This window comes from Hyalella azteca, unplaced genomic scaffold (genome assembly GCF_000764305.2).
Source record: "Hyalella azteca isolate HAZT.00-mixed unplaced genomic scaffold, Hazt_2.0.2 contig9347, whole genome shotgun sequence".
Lineage (NCBI taxonomy): Eukaryota > Metazoa > Arthropoda > Malacostraca > Amphipoda > Hyalellidae > Hyalella > Hyalella azteca.
Window position 1 is genome coordinate 41,521 of NW_025939421.1, and position 24,729 is coordinate 66,249.

A 24,729-nucleotide genomic window follows, 5' to 3' on the forward strand; every position below is an offset into this window, starting at 1 on the left:
TTGATTTCGGTATAACTCCCTCTGGGGAGTGGATGGCCCAGTGGTTACAGTTCATAGTACCGATTGGAGCATTGAGTTGCGGGTCCGATCCCAGCTACCTGCGACAATTTCTAGCTGGAATCGGCTAGGAGGCGGGCGGTTAAGCACTGCAAAATTTGAACAGTGAGTTTTGGGTCTGAGACTGGAGCAACCTGTGAATGTTCTGCAATGAAGAATGGGCGACAGGCCTACGCGCGGCTTTAATTAAGACTGACTTCGCTATATTATACTATACTCTTATCCCAAGCCGGATCCATCTATAAGTTCCTACTTGTGATCTCATCACATCTCTTCTCCACATCACCGAGCGATATCTCTCCACAAAATTTGTACTCCCAATTCCGCTGTCGACAAAATTCACTCCCCTGAAGCTCTTTTTACCGCACCCCTTCTCTAAATCTCCCCACACCCCCCACGCTGAATATTTCTCCCAAATCTACTCAATAAATCCCCCGGCAAAATCCACCCTCCCCAATCCCTCGGCCAAATCTCCCGCCAGATCCCCCTGCCAAATCTTCCTCCCCAATCCCCCTGACATAACCCCCCGTCAAGTCCTCCCCCTTGAGTGGGGTTGTGTTGAAGCCCTACAAAGCCCCAGGAGCAGCCTTCCAAGCTGCCCTTGTAATGCACTGCTGCTGCACGCTTAATATTCACTCTTATTCCAGCCTTACTCGTTCATGCTCAACTGCTTTATAATCACCCTCAATCCACCCTCAATGGTCTATTCTTAAGTGCTTTATATTCACCCTTGATCCACCCTAAATCGTCTATGCTGAAGTGTTTTATATTCGCCCTTAATACATCCTAAATCGTCTTCGCTTAAATGCTTAAATTCACCCTTAATCAACCCTAAAACAACTATGCTAAAGTGATTTATATTCACCCTTAATCCACCCTAACTCGTCTATGCTTAGGTGCTTTATATTAACTATTCTTCAAATTCTTCTTATTGTTTACTATGATGGTGATAGCAATAATCAACCTATACACATGACAATAAAAATGTAAGAAAATGTTACATTCATAAAATCGGCTCTCCATTAGGATTGTCGACATACTTGTTAATTACTTCTGTTCCAATAAAAATTTCATATGCAACTTCAACTTAAGATTCAAAGAAATTTCAACGAATTCTAAAGGATTCTGAAATGTTCCTTCACTCGGCTGCAAGTAAGAATTTTTCAACAAACCTATCAACCTTCGGCCCTTTCATGTTCAACGTTCAATTGTACCTAAACGAGAGCAAGCATTCAACAAACCTTTCAACATTCACAATTTTCGTGATAACCTGCCCATACTATCACCATTTCATATTCACCCTTATGTCTTTTCACCCTTTCACGTACACCTTGTCGAAGATTCTCCCATGATTTTCTGAAGGTGTACGGAGGACCAATTATGAGATGGCCTAAAGTCCTTTAAAGTGGACGCAAAAATTCGAGTAGACAAAAACCCTGTTAAGTTCGACCGTGTCCAATTGGACCAATCAAGTCGATGGTAAAACGGCCTTCAAAGCTTTTGAAAAACTGAATATATGAAAGATTTTTAAGTCATCACTGTCAAAATTAAAGTGAATTTCAGGTAAGAATTGTATTAGTTCAAGATGAAGGAATGTGTCTTCTTGGAACGTGGAAACTGCTGACTCATCGAAATTTTGGTGCCTTGATTGCCAAGCGTGGGATTCACAATTACATATGATATTCATCTTTAAAAGTAATTAAAGATATCGTGGAAGTTTATTGGCGTTAAATAAATGTAGTGTTGAATGAAAAAAATATTCCGATTGCCAAATTGTGTGTGAGAGTTATTCCTAGATGAGTATTATGAAATCGGGCTCAGAAAGCACTCTATTACAATTATGAACGATTTGTCACGTAGCTGTTAGTAATGAAGCTAAGCTTGTTTAAATTATCATATTTCATATTCTAATTGTGTTAGATTATTTGTTTAATTTCTTAATATATTAATTTTCCTTAGAGTTCCTGTTTTCCTCTTTTATCTTAATTTCTTCTTATAAACCAAAATTTCTCAATTCACTCCTGCTTGTGAAAGTCTTCATCGTTGATTTTATTCATCTTTCATTTATCTTTATTCTAATTTCTATTCCGCACATTCCTGCGAGGAAACATAGTTTCATTTTTTAATCCATCTTATCTCGATTTTCTGTACGAGTTTTCCTTTATTTCTTCCTCCCGTTGCATGGGGGGTCTACGCGGAGTACACCCGCGGGTGTCCCCGCACCCGCGGGTGTCTCAGTACCCCCTCACCCGCGGGTGTCTCCCCGCACCCGCGGGTGTCTCAGTACCCCCTCACCCGCGGGTGTCTCGTTGCCCTCGCGGGTGTCTCGTTACCCTCACGGGTGTCTCGTTGCCCTCGCGAGTGTCTCGTTGCCCTCGCGAGTGGATGTCTCGCTGCCCTCGCGGGTGTATCGTTACCCTCGCGGGTGTCTCGTTACCCTCGCGGGTGTCTCGTTATCCTCGCGGGTGTCTCGTTGCCCTCGCGGGTGTCTCCTTGCCCTCGTGGATGTCTCGTTACCCTCGCGGGTGTCTCGTTACCCTCGCGGGTGTCTCGTTACCCTCGCGGGTGTCTCGTTGCCCTCGCGGGTGTCTCGTTACCCTCGCGGGTGTCTCGTTGCCCTCGCGGGTGTCTCGTTAGTTTGATCAGCATTATCTGTTTGATCAGCATTATCAGTTTGATCAGCATTATCAGTTTGATCAGCATTATCTGTTTGATCAGCATCATCAGTTTGATATCAGCATTATCAGTTTGATCAGCATCATCAGTTTGATATCAGCATTATCAGTTTGATCAGCATGATCTGCTTGGTTAGCATCATCTGTTCGGTCAGCATATGTTTCGGCTGCATCATGTGCTTTGTCATTATGGTCGATTTGGTTAGCATTGTTTGTTTAATCATCATTATCGGTTTGGTCAACATAATCAGTTCGGTTAGCATGTGCTGCAGTGGAGAATCTTGGTGCTTGATAGGATCCTGTAATTCTATCCTCGGTGCAGTATAGGATCCTGTAATCCTATCCTTGGTGTAGTATAGGATCTGTCTCTTATACACATCTAGATGTGTATAAGAGACAGGTATAGGATCTTGTAATCATATCCTCGGTGCAGTATAGGATCTTGTAATCCTATCCTCGGTGCAGTATAGGATCTTGTAATCCTATCCTCGGTGTAGTATAGGATCTTGTAATCCTATCCTCGGTGCAGTATAGGATCCTGTAATCCCATCCCTGGTGCAGTATAGGATAATGTCCCCCAATCCTTGTTGCAGAACATGATCTCGTAATCATATTCTCGGTGCAATGCAGTATACAAAGGATCTTGTAGCACCACTGCTAGCTGGGGTTTTGCATTCTTGTTTTTGGTCGTGAAAGCGTCGGGGAAGTTCCTCAAAGACTTCGCCTGTTTTGCATAGAATGAGTTTGTGTGTGTGTGTGTATGTGTGAGGATGTGTGTGTGTGGATGCAAGTTGAATGTTGCGAATTGCCAAAAAAAAGATGCATCAACTCCGATTTACTGAACTGCTTTCTTGCCTTCACATAATTTTTGCAGACCGTTGCAAATTACAGACTTGGAATTTTCTAGTCTACGAGAACAAGCGTAAATTGGGACAGTTTTGCGTGGTGCTGTTCCCGCTAACGATGCTGAGAGAATTGCCGAGCTGGGCTGTGGGCGGTTTGTAGGAAACATTTTTGCGCTTTCTTTATGCTGGATTTGGCCATTGTGCTATATATTTTATACACAGAAATCGTAGACGTGATCTATTATTTTGGAGCGTTCATATTTTGGTGTATTCGCGATCTGTAATTTTGATATTTTCATGCATTTGTGATCTATAATTTTGTTGTATTCATATTTTGGTGTGTAATTGCAGTAAATTTTCCAATAACTAATTTCAATTAAGTATTTTTACGGTCGGTATTTTTTTCACTAAACCCAACCAACTTCTCTGTGAGTTCTTCAAGTGATCAATCAAGGAAAAAATCCTTTGATATCTAAAACATTTTTTCAATTCTATAGTTTTTTTGAAAAATAATCTTCATCAATCTTGCTTTAAATAAAATCTTGTTCGCATTTAAACAATTTTCCAAAATATCTTTATTCCAGGATGCACTTTGCACAAAAATCACCAATTTGCATTAACTTTTGTTCTTCTTTATACGAATCATCAGTTGACATCATCTTTTATTTTCTTAAAAGAATCATCACTTAAGATCTATCACTGTGCATTACATTTTTTTACCATTCATAAGATCCATCGATCACTATGCATTATCTTTTTTACCCTTCCTAAAAACCACAATTTTATTATCGTTCTTTTTATTCTAGCATGCAAACAGATAAGCTTCGGAGTGCAGGCGATGTTTGGACCCTTTGACCCCGTGCTGGGGTCTCACATCCAGTCCATCACCGACGCCCTCGACATCCCGCACCTCGAGAGCAGACTGGACCTCGAGCCTCAGGAGAAGGAGTTCAGCATCAACCTTTTCCCGTCACACGTCTTCCTAAACCAGGCCTACAAAGACATGATCAAGTTCCTCAAGTGGCAGCGCATTGCCATCGTCTACGAGGAGGATATCGGTGAGTCTTGCCCTGCCATCGTCTACGAGGAGGATATCGGTGAGTCTTGCATTGCCATCGTCTACAAGGAGGATATTGGTGAGTCTTGCCCTGCCATCGTCTACAAGAAGGATATTGGTGAGTCTTGCCCTGCCATCGTCTACAAGGATATCGGTGAGTCTTGCCCTGCCATCGTCTACAAGGAGGATATTGGTGAGTCTTGCCCTGCCATCGTCTACGAGCAGGATATTGGCACGAATAACATTGAGTACGGTTAATGCATCTGTAGGCAGAAAGTTAATAATTTGTCTATTGGCTGTAATTCTTTTGCAGGACTGCTGTAGGTACGAATAACATTAACGACGAATAAAATATGCAGACACACAAAGTTAGATTTAGTTGTGTATTTTTGACCTAATTTAATTGCATAATTAACAGTGGATTATTTTGGAAATTTTTGCCTCCTATAAAAAATTACATCAATGGAACATATGGTGNATTCAACAATTAATTGTTGTAGAACCATTCACGGTCGTCAGTCCGCTAGCAAATTTGGAACACTTTTGCTCGTATCTGCATCATGACGTCTAAACCAAAGAAATTCCCAAAAAATTTAAACCTCCTTTAACATCGTATGGCAATATTGTTTGTTGCAGAACAACTGAAATTCATTGCAACAAAACAAGCGATTTTCCTCGAGTTTTCTCACATTAAAAGTCAACCATTAGACTAAAACATATACCATGAGTTAAAATCGCTGTTACATATGAAGCGTTCTCTGATTCTTCTACTGAAACAAATTCAAAATGTTTTCGCTGATGAACACAAAATCATTGTTATCAGAAAATATTTTTCACTAATGATACACAAAAAATGTTTGGCAATAAATAGCGCGGAAATTAATTATATTTATACTCTCTTCCGATCAAAGCTTCGTCTAATTAACTTTGCAATGCATTTTTTTGCCTTAATAATAAATTTAAATAGGTAGTGGAGAGTTTTTCCTATATATTCCTTGCGTGACCTGAGGAAATTCGTAAGCCTTGGCCTGCAGTGTGAGCCGGAATGGCTGCGCGAGCCATCATCCCGGACTTGGTCGTCGGCCCGGAACAGCGGAACGGAGATCTCGTCCGTGTCAGCGGCTCGTCCGCACGGTAGTAAAGCTCCGCCTCCGCCCTTTAGTGCTCTCCTATCTCGTCCGCGAACTCGAATTTCCGCGCGATAGTTTCCGCCCGAGTATCCGGTCCTGGAGCTCTGAATTTATTGAAATAATTCTATACTTTCTATTGCATTAACTATATATGTAGTACTCCAACACGTGTGTTCATAGATTTAATTATAAATCCATGAAAATTATTTGCTATAGATTAATTCATATTGATGGACTACAATGTAGGCGAGGTTAATGTTTATTTCATTCCTGTCTTAATCCGACTATGAAAAATCAATTTTCATTCCAATTCTCAATTTTCATTTCAATTTCAAAACTCTTTAACGAAAATGGATTCCTTCCTTGAATAACCGATAACGCACTTTACATGTATCATATACATACCTATATTTAATTTATCCAGCGCCAAAGTATTCAGAGTATTGTGGCTTTGGCTTACTTGCTTTCACGCGTTAGAAAATATTCATTTTGTGTTTTTTTCTGCTCTTCCACTTTCATTTGAAGGTTTGTTTACTGATAACATGGCTAGAAATATCTCAGCTTGTTGCTTCCTTATCTCAGCTGGTCTAAGAAGCTCGCCTAACTCGCTAGGCTTTTGCCGTCCAGCGATAAAATCATAAAATATTAATAAAAATCATAAAATATTAATAAAATCACATCTACGATTGGTTTTAATGAACTTTGACAGATTTTTCGACTTCATCTATTCAAATCGAATGAATTATGTTTCAATTTCAAAAATATACAAATTGAGCTAGGATGCGTATGTTAACCTCTATTTTTGCACCCAAGAATTTGCTCAAGGTATCCAATATTGAGAAGGAATGAACACTAAGTGTTCACATTGAACACCTATAAGAGTTCATCAAAGCATATATCACCGCAAAAAAACGCCAAATCAGTGGTGGTTGCGGTTATTGAACAATTATATACTTTTTTAATTGATATCTAAAATGTATTAGATTTACTACACAGATTATTCCCACACTTGCTGGCTTAATGAATGGATTGAAATATCTTGCGTTTCCGGGCGCTCTTCGGTGAGGACGAAGTCGTTACTCATGCTGACCCGTTCTTTTATCGCACATTCATCGCAACATAAAAAATTTACGCCATTTTGAAGACTTCCTGTGGAACGCCGACTCTTCTCGGGACTCCCATACGTACAGATTTTTTTTGTCCACAATTTATTGCGATCTGGACCCAGTGACCTTTCATGTACCAAAATCTGCTGGATTACTGCACGAGCATCGCCGAGGTTGTAAATCTTTTGTGCCGTTTCGAATACGTTTCAGAATTGAAGCTAGGAATTATGTTAGGTTTTCGACTTATTATAGTTTCATGTTAATTGCCTGCATGTGGGCAATTAAGAATATTATTGGCGCTCTGGTAGAACATCAAATTTTTTTCGAGTCGGGAATCTAGCTTTAGAAATTCTAATGCAGATTTTTCAGATTGTGAAAGCTTCATTCACATCTTTTATGACATTTCACCATGAGCATCTTATTTAATATTCTGAATCCGAGATTCACATAAAAACGCATAGACTCTCCCTAGGTTTTTCTTGTAACACCGAAAATTATTTCAGTGCGCCACACTCGTCAAACACAATTAGAGCCGCCGATACGAACAATCGGGCAGGTTTTAGGAGCATTTTATGAACGCCTACCGTCTTTGATTTTCCCGTAAACGAAGCGAGCTTCGTTTTTACTGCCGTCTTAGTCAACTGTTTCACAAGAGGCGAAAAAAATATCCAACGTCGTTGTTGGAAAAGATTTCTTCTTGGGCGAGATGCAGAAAAAACTCGTACTTCAGAGACATGGAAATTTGTGAGCCTTTCCACTCGACCGATATTCTTTGTTTTATTAGCGGATATTTTGTGCTTCAGATTCTTTGTTTTACTGCCAAGAAATTTCTTATGACTCATTTTTTGGCTCCTGTGAGCGTTTTCCCCCTCGCAATCGGAGTGAATTTCTGGCCGTAAACGCGGTCATTTACCTCGAGGCTCTAGTTGGAGAGGAAGGTATCATTTATCATCATCATTCTCTCATAACATAAACTTTAATCGTTATCATTTACCGTTATCTCGTACCTGGTATAGTTAATAATTAAAACTTCCTGCTTCAGATTTTTTTTCAGTCAAATCATTACTCTTCCTAATACTTTTGCAGGTCATCATTACATATTAATAGATTTCTTCAAATGCGTTGTAAGCGATTGAGCGGCGTTCATTTTATTTTTCGTAGTAATTGTTGTTTTTGCCATTTGCTGTAGCTGTGGGTTGGATGTTATCTTTCTTCTCGATGTTTCGTCCTTGTGTCGAAGTGGGAAATTGGGTTGAGCAAAATGTTCAGCCATTGACATGGAAAATATCTGGAACTTTATTCAATCACTGAGGCACACGTTGTAGTCGAACATATTTTTATGCTTTTTACTTAATTCTTGTGAATTTTTTCAAGCTTTCGAGGAATTCGGTTCTTTTTGTCGAAACTATTAAGGCTTTTCCTGCGTAGAATTGGCATTTCTTCTCCTGCTTCTTTTCTGTTAAAAATCCGTCTTCCGTAAAAGGTTTCCACATTTATTTGCTACATCTGCTATAAGAGTACCCGATGTTGCGAACCGTCCATTGAAATACCTCTCGTTTACGATTCACACGTTATGTTTTGTACCGCGTCACAAGGTTTCTTACTTATCTTACTCCAGGCAATGTTGCTTACTTCTATAATTATTCAATTTTTGGGGGCAGATATTTTCTTTTGGGGGATAATTCACAAAGAGTATTGCACGCCGTTGCTTAGTTGATGTCTGATTGGAATCATTGGGAGAAATGTAATTCTTTACCACAGATATACTATACAGTAGAAACTGATGAACATTGTCACCTGTATAATGCTATTTTTGGGCTAATATTTCAACATGGTAAACAATGCTTTTCATAGTAGTAAGTATTGCAGAGAGTTGTCCAATTAGCTTACCTTAGCGATTTAGAGGCGACACAAATCAACTTAATTTTGCGTGTAAAAATTCAAATTCATTTTTTAAGAAAAAGTCTGATTTCGTCTTTTTTATTTCATCCAAGTGCAAAGAAACAAATAATTTCAAAGGTCAATAACTGAATATTTATTAACGATATGAGATTTATTCATCCAATGTTACAAAATATAACACGCAAAAGAAAACTGATTGTAAACGTGATTGTAAAAGTTTCTAAACTGCTGGCACAAACTCTAACCAAAATGAAACTAATAAATCGATTCTAGAAGTCAGTCAACCAAAACAAATGGTAAATCGTAAATATTACGGACGTTGAGTGTACTGATGAAAAAGTTATAATAAAGTACCTAAGCAATTGAAGTATGGCTGGATCGTTTGGTAGAGCCATTCAGTCATCACTTGCACGGAGCAGTGAGGGTTGAAGTACTTTCAGGTGTAGTACATCTGAAGTATCGAATTTAATTTAAAAAATTGGTTACCAATAAAATATTTTCGCAAGTACCTTCCAGCCATCACTTGCACGGTACAGTAAAGTGTGAAGTACCTACAAGTGTAGTACATTTGAAGTATTAAAATTTAATATGAGAAAAGCTGGTTGCCAATAAAATATTTTCGAAAGTACCATCCAGCATTCATTTGCACGGAGCAGTGGGGTGTGAAGTACAGTTCGCTTTAGCTGGGTAGTCGCACCATCTGCGCGCGGCTGAGTAGTGCAGTCTGGTAGGGCAGTCCATTTCGTGCGGGACGGAGTTAGAACAAAGGAGGAACTTGGTGCAATCCCTGGGATGCGGTATGATCCAGTCATCCTCCGGGCAGGAAGGGTGGCATTCTGTGGCTTCGGGATTCATGGCTTCAGGAGTTGTGGCTTCAGGAGTTGTGGCATCAGGAGTTGTGGCTATAGGAGTTGTTGCGTCAGGAGTTGTTGCGTCAGGAGTTGTGGCGTCAGGAGCAGTGTCTTCAGGAGTTGTGGCTTCAGGAGTAGTGTCTTCAGGAGTTGTGGCTTCAGGAGTTGTGGCTTCAGGAGTTGTGTCTTCAGGAGTTGTGGCTTCAGGAGTTGTGTCTTCAGGAGTTGTGTCTTCAGGAGGATTAAAGGGCAAGTCTTATGAAGAAAGATTGAAGATTATGAAGCTTTCCAGTCTCCGTTATCGTCGCCTGCGTGGTGACCTCATTGAAGTATACAAGTATACTCATGGTTTGTACAAGGTCCCAGAAGGATTACTAGAATTTGAAACAAGAACCAACACCAGGGGCCACAGCTATAAACTAAAAAACTGCGGTGCAACTTATCCACGAGACATTTCTTCTCGCTTCGAGTCAGCGACATGTGGAACAGCCTCCCTGAAGATATTGTTGACGCTCCGAGTATGAACGCGTTCAAGAACAGACTAGACAAGTCCATGCAGGAGCATATGTTTAGTCTTAAAATGCCTCGTACCCTACGGAACAACTGATATCCAGAAGCGATTTTAAATCGACCGTCAGTTGAAAAGATTTGATCAAAAGGCCAGTCTAGTCAAGAAAAGTACAAGAATCGGCGACAGGCCTATCCAGGCCTTTTCTTTTATGCCGAAGATACTATACTATACTATACTAAATCGAAGACTCAACGCAAGATCAAAAACCTAAAATAAGGTTCAGCATTCTGATGGTTCTTGCGACCAGAAGTAATAAATTTATATTATAATGAATGATTACCTTGCGCAGCGGCAACCATAGCTGCGAATAAGAAAATTATCCAGGAATTCATTTTTATGCAATTCAAAACCGAAGTTTCTTAAATTTGAAAAAGAACTTAATGCTTAGTATCACACACAATTTACTTCAAATATTTAGTAAATATTGCGTAAAAATGAAGTTCAGAGCAGTTTTTGGAACACGTGCTCTTTCTCAAGCAGAGACGATGCACACTGATGTCATTAACACTCCAGGTGCGGATAACTGCAGTTTTTCAACTCCTTAACAGGTGTGAAGTGCTCAATATATTTACAACGATGTCGACACAAAGATATACCGATGGCAATGAAACGCGGTATCGTCGCTTGCACGCTATCGTATTTTCCATCATTACTTGATAATTTACAATCTTCAATGGAAATTATTCAGAGCTGTGTCACATCATAGTTTAATAGTAGCGGATACTAAGTTATTCATTTATTATGTCAAAAAAGTAGGCGCAAACTAGATTGTCACTATCTAATTGATTATTTGCAATTGAAAAATCTTGAAAGAATTGAGAAACATGTTCTTCAATCCAGGTGCGTCTTATGTAGAACCAAAATTTATTAATCCAGCTTGAAACTTTTCTTCGTAGCCTCAAATGAAGTCTTGGTTTTTCCAGGACATAATTAAACCAACGTCATTTCATGAAAAATCAGATTTTCGTTGACTGCAACGTTGATTTTGATTGTCTTGCAAACGTTATGAAACATGACGTGAAAGTTACAAATGTCGACGTCTGTTCTAAATGCAGTTTTTCTTCATCATAGTGATAGGCCGAGACCAACAGCATTATTTTAACGTCAAAGTTATTCATTCCTCGGCGGTCGGAAATGACGTTGTAAAAAGATATCCAAACCATTCACACCTCGGCACACAACAGCAGCGTGTGCTTTGCGCTACTGCAAGTTTTGGTGTAATAAGTAAGACATTAGAGATCATCTTCCTGTAAAAGAAATGGGTGAATGAACCCTTCATGATAAACAAATGGGCGAATGAACCATTGACGTTATGAGTCATATTTCTAATACAGTGACGCAAACCTATGAGCAAGATTTTATAACTATATTTTTATATTTAAAGTCACACGTATTTTATCAGACGTGCTATGAATTAACTAAGTAATTTCCTTAGAAAGTATGTACATGCATTGCAAGAATTAACAATTTAAAACTGCATGAAAAGAATATATTTTCCATTAAGATGCGTTCATAAAACAATAAATAGGAATTATTTTGTTACGTTAAAAAGCAAGATTACGTTAAAAAGCAAATTTATTGCCCATTTTTGCGTTGTGTGCACTTTATGTAGATGGGTGAGAGAAATCCAAAGAATGCTGCCTCAAACAAAAGTAGTTCCTTCTATATCTATTCTCTAATGTATATGGCATGTTTTGTAAGAACCGATGCAATAAACTCACTTCCCCTGTTTTGTAAGAAGACAGTAACTACTTATTAATTATATTGTTATTTTAATGAGAAGTTCTCGGTAATTAGATTATAATTTTCGCTCTCTCTGTTAATTGTACTTGTTTTCCTTTATATTTCGTTTAACTGATGATAAAACTTGTCTCAGAAATGTTTTTTTTTCTGAAGATATTATTAATTTACATGACATTATTTATGATTTTAATTTCTTTGGGAATAATGATAAAAATATTGCGAGATACATATGCTATATTGTGCTCTTATATACGACCTCCAGGCTTGATGAAACTGCAGGAGATCATTCGGTCTCCTCCGAACAAGAACGTCGAGGTTTACATCAGGCAAGGAACTCCGGAGACCTACAGGGACATCCTGAAGGAGGTCAAGCACAAGCAGATCTACAGCATCATCGTCGATACCGTGCCAGAGAACATGCATCTCTTCCTTAGATGTGTAGGTTGTGTGACAGTGTGTGTTTGTGTGGGATGAATGCTTACTAAGATGTGTAGGTTGTGTTACAGTGTGTGTTTGTGTGGGATGGCAGCTTCTTAAGATGTGTACGTTGTGTTAAAGTGTGTGTTTATGAGGCATGACTGCTTCCTAAGATGTGTAGGTTGTGTGACAGTGTGTGTTTGTGTGGGCTTATTTTCACCTTGTGGATTGATTTCAAGGTATGTTTGTCTGTGTTGACTTGTACCTCATCTGTGTAGGTTGTGTGTCGACGTATTTTGCATTACTGTTGCTTGAAATGTGTAGGTTTTGTGCTAGTGTTTGTTTGTGTGTTGATTTCTGTTACATTTGATGTGTAGGTTGTGTGTCATGCAGCGTGTTGGATTTCTGTTACATTTGATGTGTAGCAGTGTAGGTTGTGCGACAGTGTGTGTTTGGGACCAATTTCGCCTGTTGGATTAATTTCAGCGTATGTTTGTGTTACATGACTCATTTCTCAGACGTGTAGGTTGTGCACCGGAGTGTGTGTATGCCCTGTGTCACTCACTAAATTGACGTGTGTGGCCTCCCACTCATTGATTTATACATTGTTCTTAATAATTTCCATTACCACAAAATAAAATGTCATGTATTCACCTCTACTATTTTGATTAATGGCTTTCGTATTAATTAATTGATGACGGTCTCGCCCGAATATAGATTTTTTTGTATCTCTAGTCGATTTGTCGGTAAATTTAGTGAAGAACGTTTTTCACTGTACTTTTGTTCCCTCTCTATTTTATCATTATTTTTATTAATCGTGGTTTGTGATTATCAGATATTCCTTCCTTGCAGCTGCTGCAGCTGCAGATGAACGACTATCGGTATCACTATCTCTTCACTACTTTTGTAAGTACTACTACAGATCATTGTTATACTTTATTTATTAATAAATAAATTCAAATTTAACTATCCAGTTTATTTATTACTTATATGTAAAAATGTAAATTCTGCAACACATTTTGTGAATTTATTGAGAAAAATTTTGCAGATTTTCAGATTTTCAAGAAAACAAGCCAGTTATGCTGATAATTTAGCTATCAAATCCTACACTTATATTGATATTACGAATATACTTAGACAGTATATTTCCATTTCAGTAAGCACATAACTTTTTATTTATTTTTCAATATTTTTTCATTTAAAATTCTTTTTAACCCTCTTATTCCCTTATATCCATCTTCTTGATTTATAATTCTTAAAATACATTTCTTTGGCTTTTCCTCTTTATGATATGCGTACTTCCATCACTTGTAGTTATTACAATGCATTTCAGTCACTGCAGTCCTCGTAATGAACTGCACTATCACTGCAGTGCTCTCACTGCACTGCAGCTTGACTGCCAATCAATGCACCGTCACTGCAGTGCTCTCACTGCACTGCAGCTTGACTGGCCAATCAATGCATCGTCACTGCAGTGCTCTCGCTGCACTGCAGCTTGACTGGCCAATCAATGCATCGTCACTGCAGTGCTCTCGCTGCACTGCAGCTTGACTGCCAATCAATGCATCGTCACTGCAGTGCTCTCGCTGCACTGCAGCCTGACTGGCCAATCAATGCGTCGTCACTGCAGTGCTCTCGCTGCACTGCAGCTTGACTGGCAAATCAATGCATCGTCACTGCAGTGCTCTCGCTGCACGGCAGCTTGACTGGCCAATCAATGCATCGTCACTGCAGTGCTCTCACTGCACTGTACCGTGACGTGTAAAGTAATGCCTGATTCTCCCCTAACTCCACGGAGATCTTCTCAGCGCAATTCGCAATTTCATGCGCTGTGATTCTCATCTTTGTCCAGAAAAACACGGTGGAATAAAATACATATAAAGTATCTTGCTTCTTACGTCGAGCCTCAGATGTCGTAGTCGTGAGATCTGTCACTGAGAATCAAGCTCTGGAATCTAATCAAGATCCTTGCAGTCTGCCAGCAACAACAAATTTGACCGGCATGAAGCACAAATTGTTGGCGATGCATATTCCATTGACAAACTGCTTTATTCCTGCGAATCTTTTCGCGCATCTAATAAATTGGATTTGCTGAAAACAAGTCGAGTCTGAAAGGGGCAGCGTGATCCAATTATCGCTTTTTTGCGCCCTCGGGCCCTTTAATTCCCAAACAACCCAATAGCTGCTATAACGAAGAGCCTGGGATCTTCTTTTATCAGCGGCAAAGCAAAATATTTTCATTGAATATATATACATTTTTCTTGTTCAAAAGTCTATCGTATTGAAAAACAGTATTGATCGACCTTTTTTTTCGTAAGTTGTTCTTTCTCTCATTGTAGCTGCGCAACTCGATCGCCATTTGTTTCCCCATGCACATTCTCGGAACGACGGAACTTTGCATTTGTCACCAATGATCAGTTATCAGAGTGGATTCTTCGGTATTGCAGAGGATAGCGATTTAATGTTTCGCATTATTTGTTCGCGTATATTATAGAGACCAGTTAACCACGGCGCCGGGAGTACATAAGATGCCCATACTTGTGCGTAAAAATTCCAATATTTGCGTCGTGCGTTTGAGTTTGGAATTCTGCTCTCTGACCAAATTCCATATTTACTTACAATAAGATATTATTTTTATTTTTAAGGAGCATAGTTTGCTCTTTTAGATGGGTACAAGCATATTCCCGAGTTTCATTGTCTGTAAAACTTATCGCAACTGAATGCAGTAAAGAACGTTAGGTGTTGATGTAACCGCGACTTTTGAATGAACCTGATCACCGATATAATCCGATTGTTCAACCTAAGCAAGTTCAACAGATCCAACTTTCAACTATTGTCACTATTAAATAGTCGCAACAGTCAGTACATTTTAGAATTTGTCCCGCAACTTGTTCAATTAGGTTTCAAATTCAAGCGTTAATGCCGCACAGGTTAAAAGAAAGGGGTGATTATTATTTCTTTACATTGGACAGGACATAGAAACGTTTGCCCCGCAATTAGAAAATTCTTTTATAGATTGAAAAGAGTATAGAAACGTTTCAACAGCATTTCAAAAACATTGTTTGCATTGAACAGGGCATAGCAACGTTTGCACTGCATTTAAAAAATTTTTTATACATTGAGCAGGGCATAGAAACGTTTGCACTGTATTTAAAAAAAATTGTATTCATTGAGCAGGACATAGAAACGTTTGACTTGGAAGACTTCAAGTACAACTACGTGAACATGACTACATTGAACAGGGCAAAGAAACGTTTCAACGTCATTACAAAAATATTTTTATACATTGAACAGGGCATAGAAACGTTTCAACGTCATTACAAAAATGTTTTTATACATTGAACAGGGCATACTGTATACAGAAACGTTTCAACTGCATTACAAAAATATTTTTATACATTTAACAGGGCATAGAAACGTTCCTACATCATTTCATAAACATTGTTTGCATTGAACAGGACATGGCAATGTTTCAACAACATTTCAAAAACATTGTTTGCATTGAACAGAACATATATAGAAACGTTTCAACATCATCACAAAAATGTTTTTATACATTGAGCAGGACATAGAAACGTTTGACTTGGAAGACTTCAAGTACAACTACGTGAACATGACTGCGTTCCGCATCGTGGACTCGGACAGCGTCGGTGTCAAGGAGACGCTGCGTGGCATGGAGAGCTTCCAGCCTGTCGGCCACCCGATCCTTAATAAGAGTTCAGTCATCAAGGTGGGTTTTAATATACATTTATAGAGTTAATAAACTGTGCAGGGCTTAATGATGATTTATTACGGATCCAGGGCTTTAATATATAATTATTTTTTATTTTATTTAAAAATAATCAACTTCTTGCAGGACAAGTTGCCCGCGATATCGGTTATTTGTTCATGTAGAAATGCAGTGTTATTAGGCTAAATTCAACACAGTCCTAATCACAATGCACTTTTTTGCATTTCTGTGGGTCATACTAACCCAGTTTGGCACCGAAAAAGGACGTATCAATTCTACGTTTGCTCTTTATTATGAATTTTATTCATATATTATTTGCCTAGTATAGATTTCACAGAGAAGCACATGTCGCAATATAACTTCACCGGCAATTTTGACACCTCCCCTGTCTCTTTATTAAAAATATGCCATCGTCAATATCGAGTCTTCATTTCAAGTCATTAAAACTTCAGCACAAACTATTGAAGTTTTTCTTCTTCTTCATGTTGAGAACCAGTCTCTAATTTGGTATCAAGTCTGTCGCCGATGTCGGGCATGCGGCTTACTTACTAAGTAGTTAAAGTGTCCCTAAGCCGCTCTCAAAACACGGCCAAAGCACTAATTAGTTACCGAATTTTAATTCTCGGTCTAGCAACCCAAATTGTAGCCAGGTTCTTGCTCAAAGGAAGACATCTTTTTTTTTCAATTTAACAGATCCTATTTGCAGCACAAACACGACACATGTTTGCAACTGAGTTTTTTCTAGTGTATAAAGAACTGCTGTATTTTTATTTCGGATGCGTGATGTTCAGGACCGTTCCAGCGTCTGTTTTAGCAGAGGGCAGTCGTATAAGCTATAAATTTTTATACTCAGAGAAATAAATGTGTCGTTGTGTCCAAGTAGTGATACATTTCACAAACCACAGCACAAGCATATATTATACATTTGAATAATATAATATTCATTTGACTATACATAATATACATTTGCCGACCCAAACTAGGTCAGAATGATCCATACAAGGGCAAAGAGGGCTTCGTTATTTAGACAAAGTCTTGCCTATTTCTCCGAGTGTAGAAGCGATGCACAAATGAAGTCTATGGTGTGCATAAAATCATTAAATTCTTTTGCAATAGGTTTTCCTTACAGAAGTTTCCTCAGTCATTCCGTTCTTCTCGAAAAACTCCAGAAAACATCGTTGTTGTGACACTGAAACATTCACTTATTCATTACATTTTAGTATTTTTTATAGATTATAATTAATGTTTCACATTGATTTCATCTTAGTATTTCATTAACTTACTATGTGTTATATCAGAATTACTCTTTATTACATTAGTTGTTCAATAGATACATTGTCTTGTAAGAATGTGATTGGTGCACAATGCACGTGGCTTCGCTCTGCTGTCGATCGAACTGATGAATTTTGCAACTAGTGAATCAATTCTAATTTCCCGTTTTTGAAACCAAAAATTTGGACCAGAATGATGGTGTACCGACATTTATAATCTTCATAATTGGAATACATGGCAAAAAAATGTTCCGCAAATGCTGTTATTGTAGTTAGAACAGGCAAATGTATGACGCTTAGTAAAGAATTTCGTAGTCAGAACAGCAAAATGTAACTTTTGGTAAGGAATTTCGTATATGTGGCAGAAAGGCGTCGAAAAATATACCAACGTGAAATATGGCTTCAAATTGCACCGCATCGCCAGAGAAGTGTTGTGTAGGCTCACGCGCTATTATCCTTGCTAATGCCTACAAAAACAAGGCTCGGCCTTTCGAAAAAATAATGCCTACCAGATTTTAGCTGAATAAATATGGCTTCGCTGCAAAACCCACGGGAGCTAATGTAGCTCCATCTCGCCACATCCTGATGCTTTGTAGGGGACATAAAAGCTGTCAAAACTGAAATATCGCCCAATATTATAAAAACATTTGAAATAACGCTAATAATCTGAATTATTACCCAATTTTATAAAATTATTCGAAAAAACGCTGATGATCTGAAATTTCACCCAATAATATTTAACGAATTGTTTAACGAATTGTAATATTTAACGAATAACGATGTGATGAGAATGGTTTGTCGTTGAATTATTCAACTGCTTTGAGTTTGTCAAAAATATCGCTTATCTTGTCGTGTCTTCGAAAATTACCATCATCAAGACGACAAGTCGCATCGCGACAATCGCGACTGCGAATTTCCGTGTCAAACTCAACTTTTGGAACAGATGAGCGCAGAGATTCTGTCTGTAGATCCCATAAAAAGAAGTCCGTGATCCGGAGGGATCGTCGCCTCGAGATCCCTTCTAAGATCTCCAGATAATTAGCCCCAAGTTGGGAGTAGTAAAGCCTTTATAAGCAGATTGCAAAGGTTCTGCAAAGCTCGCAAGATCTCAATGAAATTCACGAATGAGATTAGAAACCGAAAACTTAAACGCGGGTGGCGCTTCCGGTAATACTTCTTTCTTCTGAAATACTTATCATTTCGCCTAGTACTTCTCACTTCACTAATACTTCTCACTTCACTAATACTTGGCTGAGCTGGAGACTCTTTACGACACGCGTGCTGGCGCGTTCATGGGATCTGATGTATTATTTGCATCTTGTTAGCCTCATTCACATCGCCCGAGAATTCCAAACATCCTTCCTGAATATGAATGGGGCATTTCACAGAGTATTTCGGAAGAAGATTGCATTGCAAGGATAAAAGTACGTTGAATGACGAATATGATGCTACATTGCTCTTTATTTGCTGCACGATATGCTGCTGCATTGCACACGACATGCTGCTGCATTGTTCACGATATGCCGCTGCATCACACGATATGCTGCTGCATCACACGATATGCTGCTGCATTGATGTTTGATATTTGATATACATTGTACAGCTACCACTTACTACCAAGTAATTTGTTGTAGAGCAGCTGAGAATAAATAATGTTAGTAACATGTGGGCAGGGTGGCCCAGTGGTTAAAGTTCAGAGTACCAAGATTGGCGCAGAGAGGCGCGGGTTCGATCCCAGCTCTGTGCGCCAGTTNCTACATCAATACGGTTAGTTCAGCTGCATCAATACGGTCAGTTCAACTATATCAACATGGTTAGTTCAGCTGCATCAGCACGGTCAGTTCAACTACATCAACACGGTTAGTTCGACTGCATCAACACGGTCAGTTCAACTACATCAAAACGGTCAGTTCAGCTGCATCAACGCGGTCAGTTCAACAGCATCAACACGTTCAATTCAACTACACTGTATCAACACGGTCAGTTCAACTGCATCAACACGATCAGTGCAACTGCATCAACACGGTCATTTCAACTGCATCAGCACGGTCAATTCAACTACATCAAAACGGTCAGTTCAGCGGCATCAACGCGGTCAGTTCAACAGCATCAACACGGTCCATTCAACTACACTGTATCAACACGGTCAGTTCAACTGAATCAACACGATCAGTGCAACTGCATCAACACGGTCATTTCAACTGCATCAACTCGGTCAATTCAACTAAATTAACACGGTCAGTTCAGCCACTACATCAAAGCCGTCAGTTCAACTACATTCTACATCAACACATTCAGTTCAATTGCATTTACCCGGTTGGCTCAAATTATCGCTTGCGACATAACTGGAAAATTATACAAGTGCACGATAATTACTTTATTATGTGCTTCTCATCAATAAATCGTATAAAATTTCATTTTCAAAGTTTGACATATTTTCTCTGATTTGATTTCTATACGATGATGTCTATTTACGTAACTGATGGAGTCTCAGGTAGCTGATGATAATCATGAAGTTCAATTATTTATAAGGTGCAGTATCAGGTAGCTGATGATAATGATGAAATTTCATTATTTATCAGGTGGAGTACGATGGTGTTACAGGACCTATCAAGTTTATGGAGGGTAAAAGAAGCCATTTCAAGCTGGATGTCCTCAAACTGAGATGTGAAGAAGTCCGTAAGGTGAGAACCTGATGAAGTACTCTTTAGAAAGGCTGGGTCACGATATTCATGATTTATTGTAATGCTTCGGAAACGTGTTTAATTTGTGAAGTTTTACATTATAGAAGCATTTTTTCAATAATGCTGCTCTATCATGAAATCTGATGAAATTAATAATTTTTTTATTATTTGCCGCTCTAGGTTGGTCAATGGACGCCAGAATATGGCATCAACATCACAGATCGACAAGCCTTCTTCGAGGGCGGTAAACCTAACATCACACTCAAGGTCATCACAGTCGAGGTGGGTGGTCTAACATCACACTCAAGTTCATCACAGTCGAGGTGGGTGGTCTAACATCCACTCAAGTTCATCACAGTCGAGGTGGGTGGTCTAACATCACACTCAAGGTCATCACAGTCGAGGTGGGTGGACTAACATCACACTCAAGGTCATCACNTTAATACGGCAAAACTTAGTTTTATTTCAGCAAAGCAGTTTAAAAAACAGGCACGGTTAAAAGTTAGACTTGGGTGACATCAGGTACATTATTGAGGAGCAGTTTACTTAATCTATCAAGACACAGCCACGACTCGGCGTTAGAGAAAGGAATAGCTGAGAGTCGACAGAGCGTAGTGAGAACAGATATGAACCTGTCTCTTATACACATCTAGATGTGTATAAGAGACAGGTCGGTAATAGAACTTCATCATTATCATCACTTACCTGATACTACACCTGACAAACAGATGAACTTCATCATTATACACTTCATCAGGAAGTGTATGTGAGTGTGTCGTAAGTTGCATACGGAAGTTGCACCTGTAGAATGAATGAATTACTATGATGCTAATTGACGGTAGTAAATACAATATACAAAGATAATGTCGGTAGTAAAACAATATACAACGAAAAATTTCAAATTTATTTAATCTATTTAAGGTTTTACCTCAGACGTCGGTGGACAAGGCTGAGCAAGGTTACAGTTAACCAACGTAGAAGTAAATCGGATGGTTTACGAGAGAATCGATAATTATAAGAATTAAAGGAATGCTATTCGTTTAACTGATTAAAACGAAGGTACATATTGGATGCTCCAACAAGGTCCTCGCAGTCCCAACAGCGCGAGTCGAAAAGTGGCGCTGGGACGATGTCTGATCATAAAAACTTATCAGGATGACCCACTCAAAAAGTTCATCAATATTTCGATAAAGTCTCACTCATTTCTCTGAGTGAAGGATTGAGAAAATTGTTGACTAGTTGAGTGATGGAAGAACAGTATTTTGTTATTGTTATTTCAAATTGAAAACCGTTCTTGTCTGTATAGTTTATGGAGCCCTGGCTGACCCACCTTGAAAAAAAAGTGTTTCATTATTTGGACAAAAGCATGCACACAAGTGACAAGGTGAACGTGCTGGACTAATGCTTAAATTATACTGTTTAATTATAATACCGTTCTCAAATTATACTCTTTTCTTTGTGGATAAAATTGTTCTAATTATTCCTATTTAAATCTGTACCTTTGAGGCGAATTTTGTTAATTCTTCATATTTAGGACGACATATTGCAAAAACACATTGATTGTTAAGGCGTAGGTGAACTGCAACGTATTATACCTGAATAGACTAAGAACATCGTGCTGAAGGTGCTGAGCCCTCGCTGGATGCGAGACTCTACGCACGATCACCTACGTCCAGCTTGTCGAGTTTTTTCTCAATCAACTCGCCAGTCTGCCTCAACTTCTGCTCACGGCATTTGGGCCTTACGCTTATATTTACCGATTTTTATAGCTTAATACGAGCCGAAGAAGTATTAGAAGGGCAGTTATATCTTGATCAATTGGGGGCTGGTACTACGTGATGCTGACGTAGTCTTTGACTGCCGTGTTAAAATTTGGTCAATCTTACATGCGAAGTCGGTTAGATAGGTAGAAGCAAATTATCAAGCCCGTAGGCACACCTTCCGCACTCCGTAACGTTTCCCGTCATGAAACTTGCCATTTTGACATTGGGCACGGCGGCGCCCGTGGTGGCTACGGCCCGGGAGGTTAACGAATTTCGATATTAGGCTGCACGAGCTCTAATGTTCTGAGCAGCTCTTTAGGTAGAATTGTAGATCTGGATATTGCGCTTATGCGCGGCGGCCTCTCTGGTCATTCCGTCAACTTGAACCAACCCGTTAATATGAAATAGACTCCCTTCACAGCAAATGGCGCTGAATTATTTTCCTTGTTCCCTCTGGGACCAGTCATTATTGACGTCGGCCGACTGAAGATGGAAAGAGTGATTAACACGCTTCAACTTTATAAAAGTTGCTGTTAAATACTATTGTTAATAGAATAGACAAATAATTTATAAAGAATGTAAGGTAAGTTCTGTCTTTACGACTGTGCTACATTTGAACCTGTCGAAATCGTTTATCGTAAAAATGGTCAAAATTTATTGTTTTATACGTACTTTTTTTCATTTATACGTCAAGTTATTAGATATACATACAATCCTGGCATTCGTATTTCAATAAAATACTTGTGAGGATACTGCAATTCACCTGTGGACGGTCTTCAAAATGTAGAACTTGGGGGCCAGCGCTTCTATGCAGTAGTCTACACGTACATTCCGTGCTTTCGCACCAAAACCGTGCACTTCAGAGCTTAGGTTCCTTCCTCCTCGACCCCCAGCCATTGCCAGACACCTTACTTCGCTCAACGTAGCCTTGTGGCCACTGTCGCACATGAGCGAGGAGCATGCCTCGAAGAGTCCCACTGCTTCCAACTTTAACTCTCCCTGCTGGCACTTCTAGCTGGAAAGTTTGCACGGGTTCACTGACAGAGTTCATCGATGTCATTGCGTTGTCGGGTCGCAGAGCAAGTTGAGCACTAAGGAGAGATTCTTTGGGGCTTGGAACCAGCTTTGGATTCTTCGGGTGTCCTGAGCATTCGTCGGAAAAAAGCAATTTTTACTGGCCCCAAATCGAGCACTTCTCATTGCAAGCATTTATTTCGTAACCCTTTAGCCTTGGGCTTAGCCTTAAGTGAATCTTAGGGCACTCAGATTTCCACGAGTTTTATTGTGCGCCTTTGAGTCGCGACGTTGGATGGCGGTGAAGGCTGCCTTCGTTTCAATTATGCAGTAGTTTGAACGTCGCCGCATTCATCAAAATTTTCACGGGGCCTGTTGTGTCGCTTAGGAACCTCCGAGCCTCGAACCATATTGTACGGATGCCAGAAAAATATAGCGGCCATTTGTTCGCCTATCTTATCTGGTTGCTTCAGGCGGCCAACATGACATGTTGGTCGACTTCAGAATTGCCCAGGAAATGGCTGTTGAAAATTTCATGGGTAATTGGCTGGTTAATATAATCCTCCAAGTTTCTTCCGACTACACTGGATCATGTTTCTCTTGGGCTGCTGTTAACATAAGTAACATAGTGATGTCGGCGCTAAGGAGTAAGGCCTGGTGACTGTGGTGGGCCTGTCGCCGATTACTGAACTTTTCCGTGGCTTCTTCACAGAATATCTAAGTGTCATTTGTCCGGATCTTTTCAAGACTGACGATAGTTTGAAATAGCCACTAGACTTCTACCGGGTTCGATATGGTGCTAGGCATTTCAAGTCTGAACATATATTTTTCCACATCATTATCTAATCTGTTCTTGAACGGGGTCATACTCGGGAGTGCCAACGATGTAATCAGGGAGGCTGTTCTATATGTCGGTGATTCGAAGCGAGAAGAAATGTTGTGGGACAAGTAGCAGCGCAGTTTTTTAGTTAATAGCCGTGGCCCCTGGTGTTGGTTCTTGTTTCAAATTCTAGTAATCCTTCGGGAGCCTTGTACGTATAAACCACGAGTATACAAGTTAGTCCTAAGCTTGTGAGAAACTTTAGACACTGAATTTCCAAGCGTTTTATTTGCATGTCTTGTAGAACCCTAGATTCTGCAGGTAATGGAAGGGAAATGTCGGCTATCTACTATGAATTTTGATATAAGAAACAAAATATAAGCAAAATTAATTCCATGTATACCATGAAAATTTAACGTCAAATTAATTGTGAACGGCCTCTATAAGTTGTTGCTCTAAGTCAACTCTCCGAAATATTTTCCACTTGGAGGAGTATCACTGCAAGAGACAAACGAATTTACATGAAACTTCGAGCGAACGACGGAAGGTTTGAACTGAAACGTGTGACCCGTACATTGTTGCATTATATTCAGTTACTCCATAGCAACAGAGCTTATCTCCGTATTCGTTCCGTTTCTGTATTTAGCCATTCGTATTCGTGCGACTCTAACGAGGCCGCGGTCGTCTGGTAATATTTCGTAGACGTTTTTTTTTTATTCCATTTTTGCCACCTCTTAAGAGGTGGCAGGAGTTGCTTCTTCCAGCTTGACCAGAACAAGTCTGCCAAGTAGCTACTGAATTTGCCTTCACCTTTTCTTAATGATATTCTCAGATGAATCAACGATGCCTGGCAGTAAAGTGACACCGGCACTCCAAAGGAGCACGTGATTCCGAGTTAGCGCTTAAAAATTGTCCGGATTATTCGACGACTCGGTGAGAGGCCGGTTATTTAGACTGGCCTCGACCTCGAAAAAGAGTGTCGAGAGTCCTTCGTCTGATCACCTTGTGCGTTGTTAATTCATCAGAAACGACATGCAAGTTGCGCACGATGCGTATTTCGCGCTGCCATACTCTGCCCAGGGGCGAAGCGTGT

At 39.5% G+C, this 24,729-nt stretch overlaps 1 protein-coding gene across 1 annotated transcript in view; it reads left to right on the top strand.

Annotated features, from left to right (window-relative positions):
* The window catches only part of LOC108672738 (glutamate receptor ionotropic, kainate 3-like), a 106,990-nt gene that overhangs the window by 36,749 nt on the left and 45,512 nt on the right, over positions 1 to 24,729 (top strand). Inside the window, exons 3-9 of the mRNA XM_047881979.1 lie at positions 4,384 to 4,635; positions 12,200 to 12,375; positions 13,207 to 13,260; positions 15,532 to 15,597; positions 15,920 to 16,084; positions 19,938 to 20,039; positions 20,220 to 20,321. Of these exons, the coding sequence (XP_047737935.1) occupies positions 4,384 to 4,635; positions 12,200 to 12,375; positions 13,207 to 13,260; positions 15,532 to 15,597; positions 15,920 to 16,084; positions 19,938 to 20,039; positions 20,220 to 20,321 (917 nt within the window). The remainder of the gene's footprint in view (positions 1 to 4,383; positions 4,636 to 12,199; positions 12,376 to 13,206; positions 13,261 to 15,531; positions 15,598 to 15,919; positions 16,085 to 19,937; positions 20,040 to 20,219; positions 20,322 to 24,729) is intronic.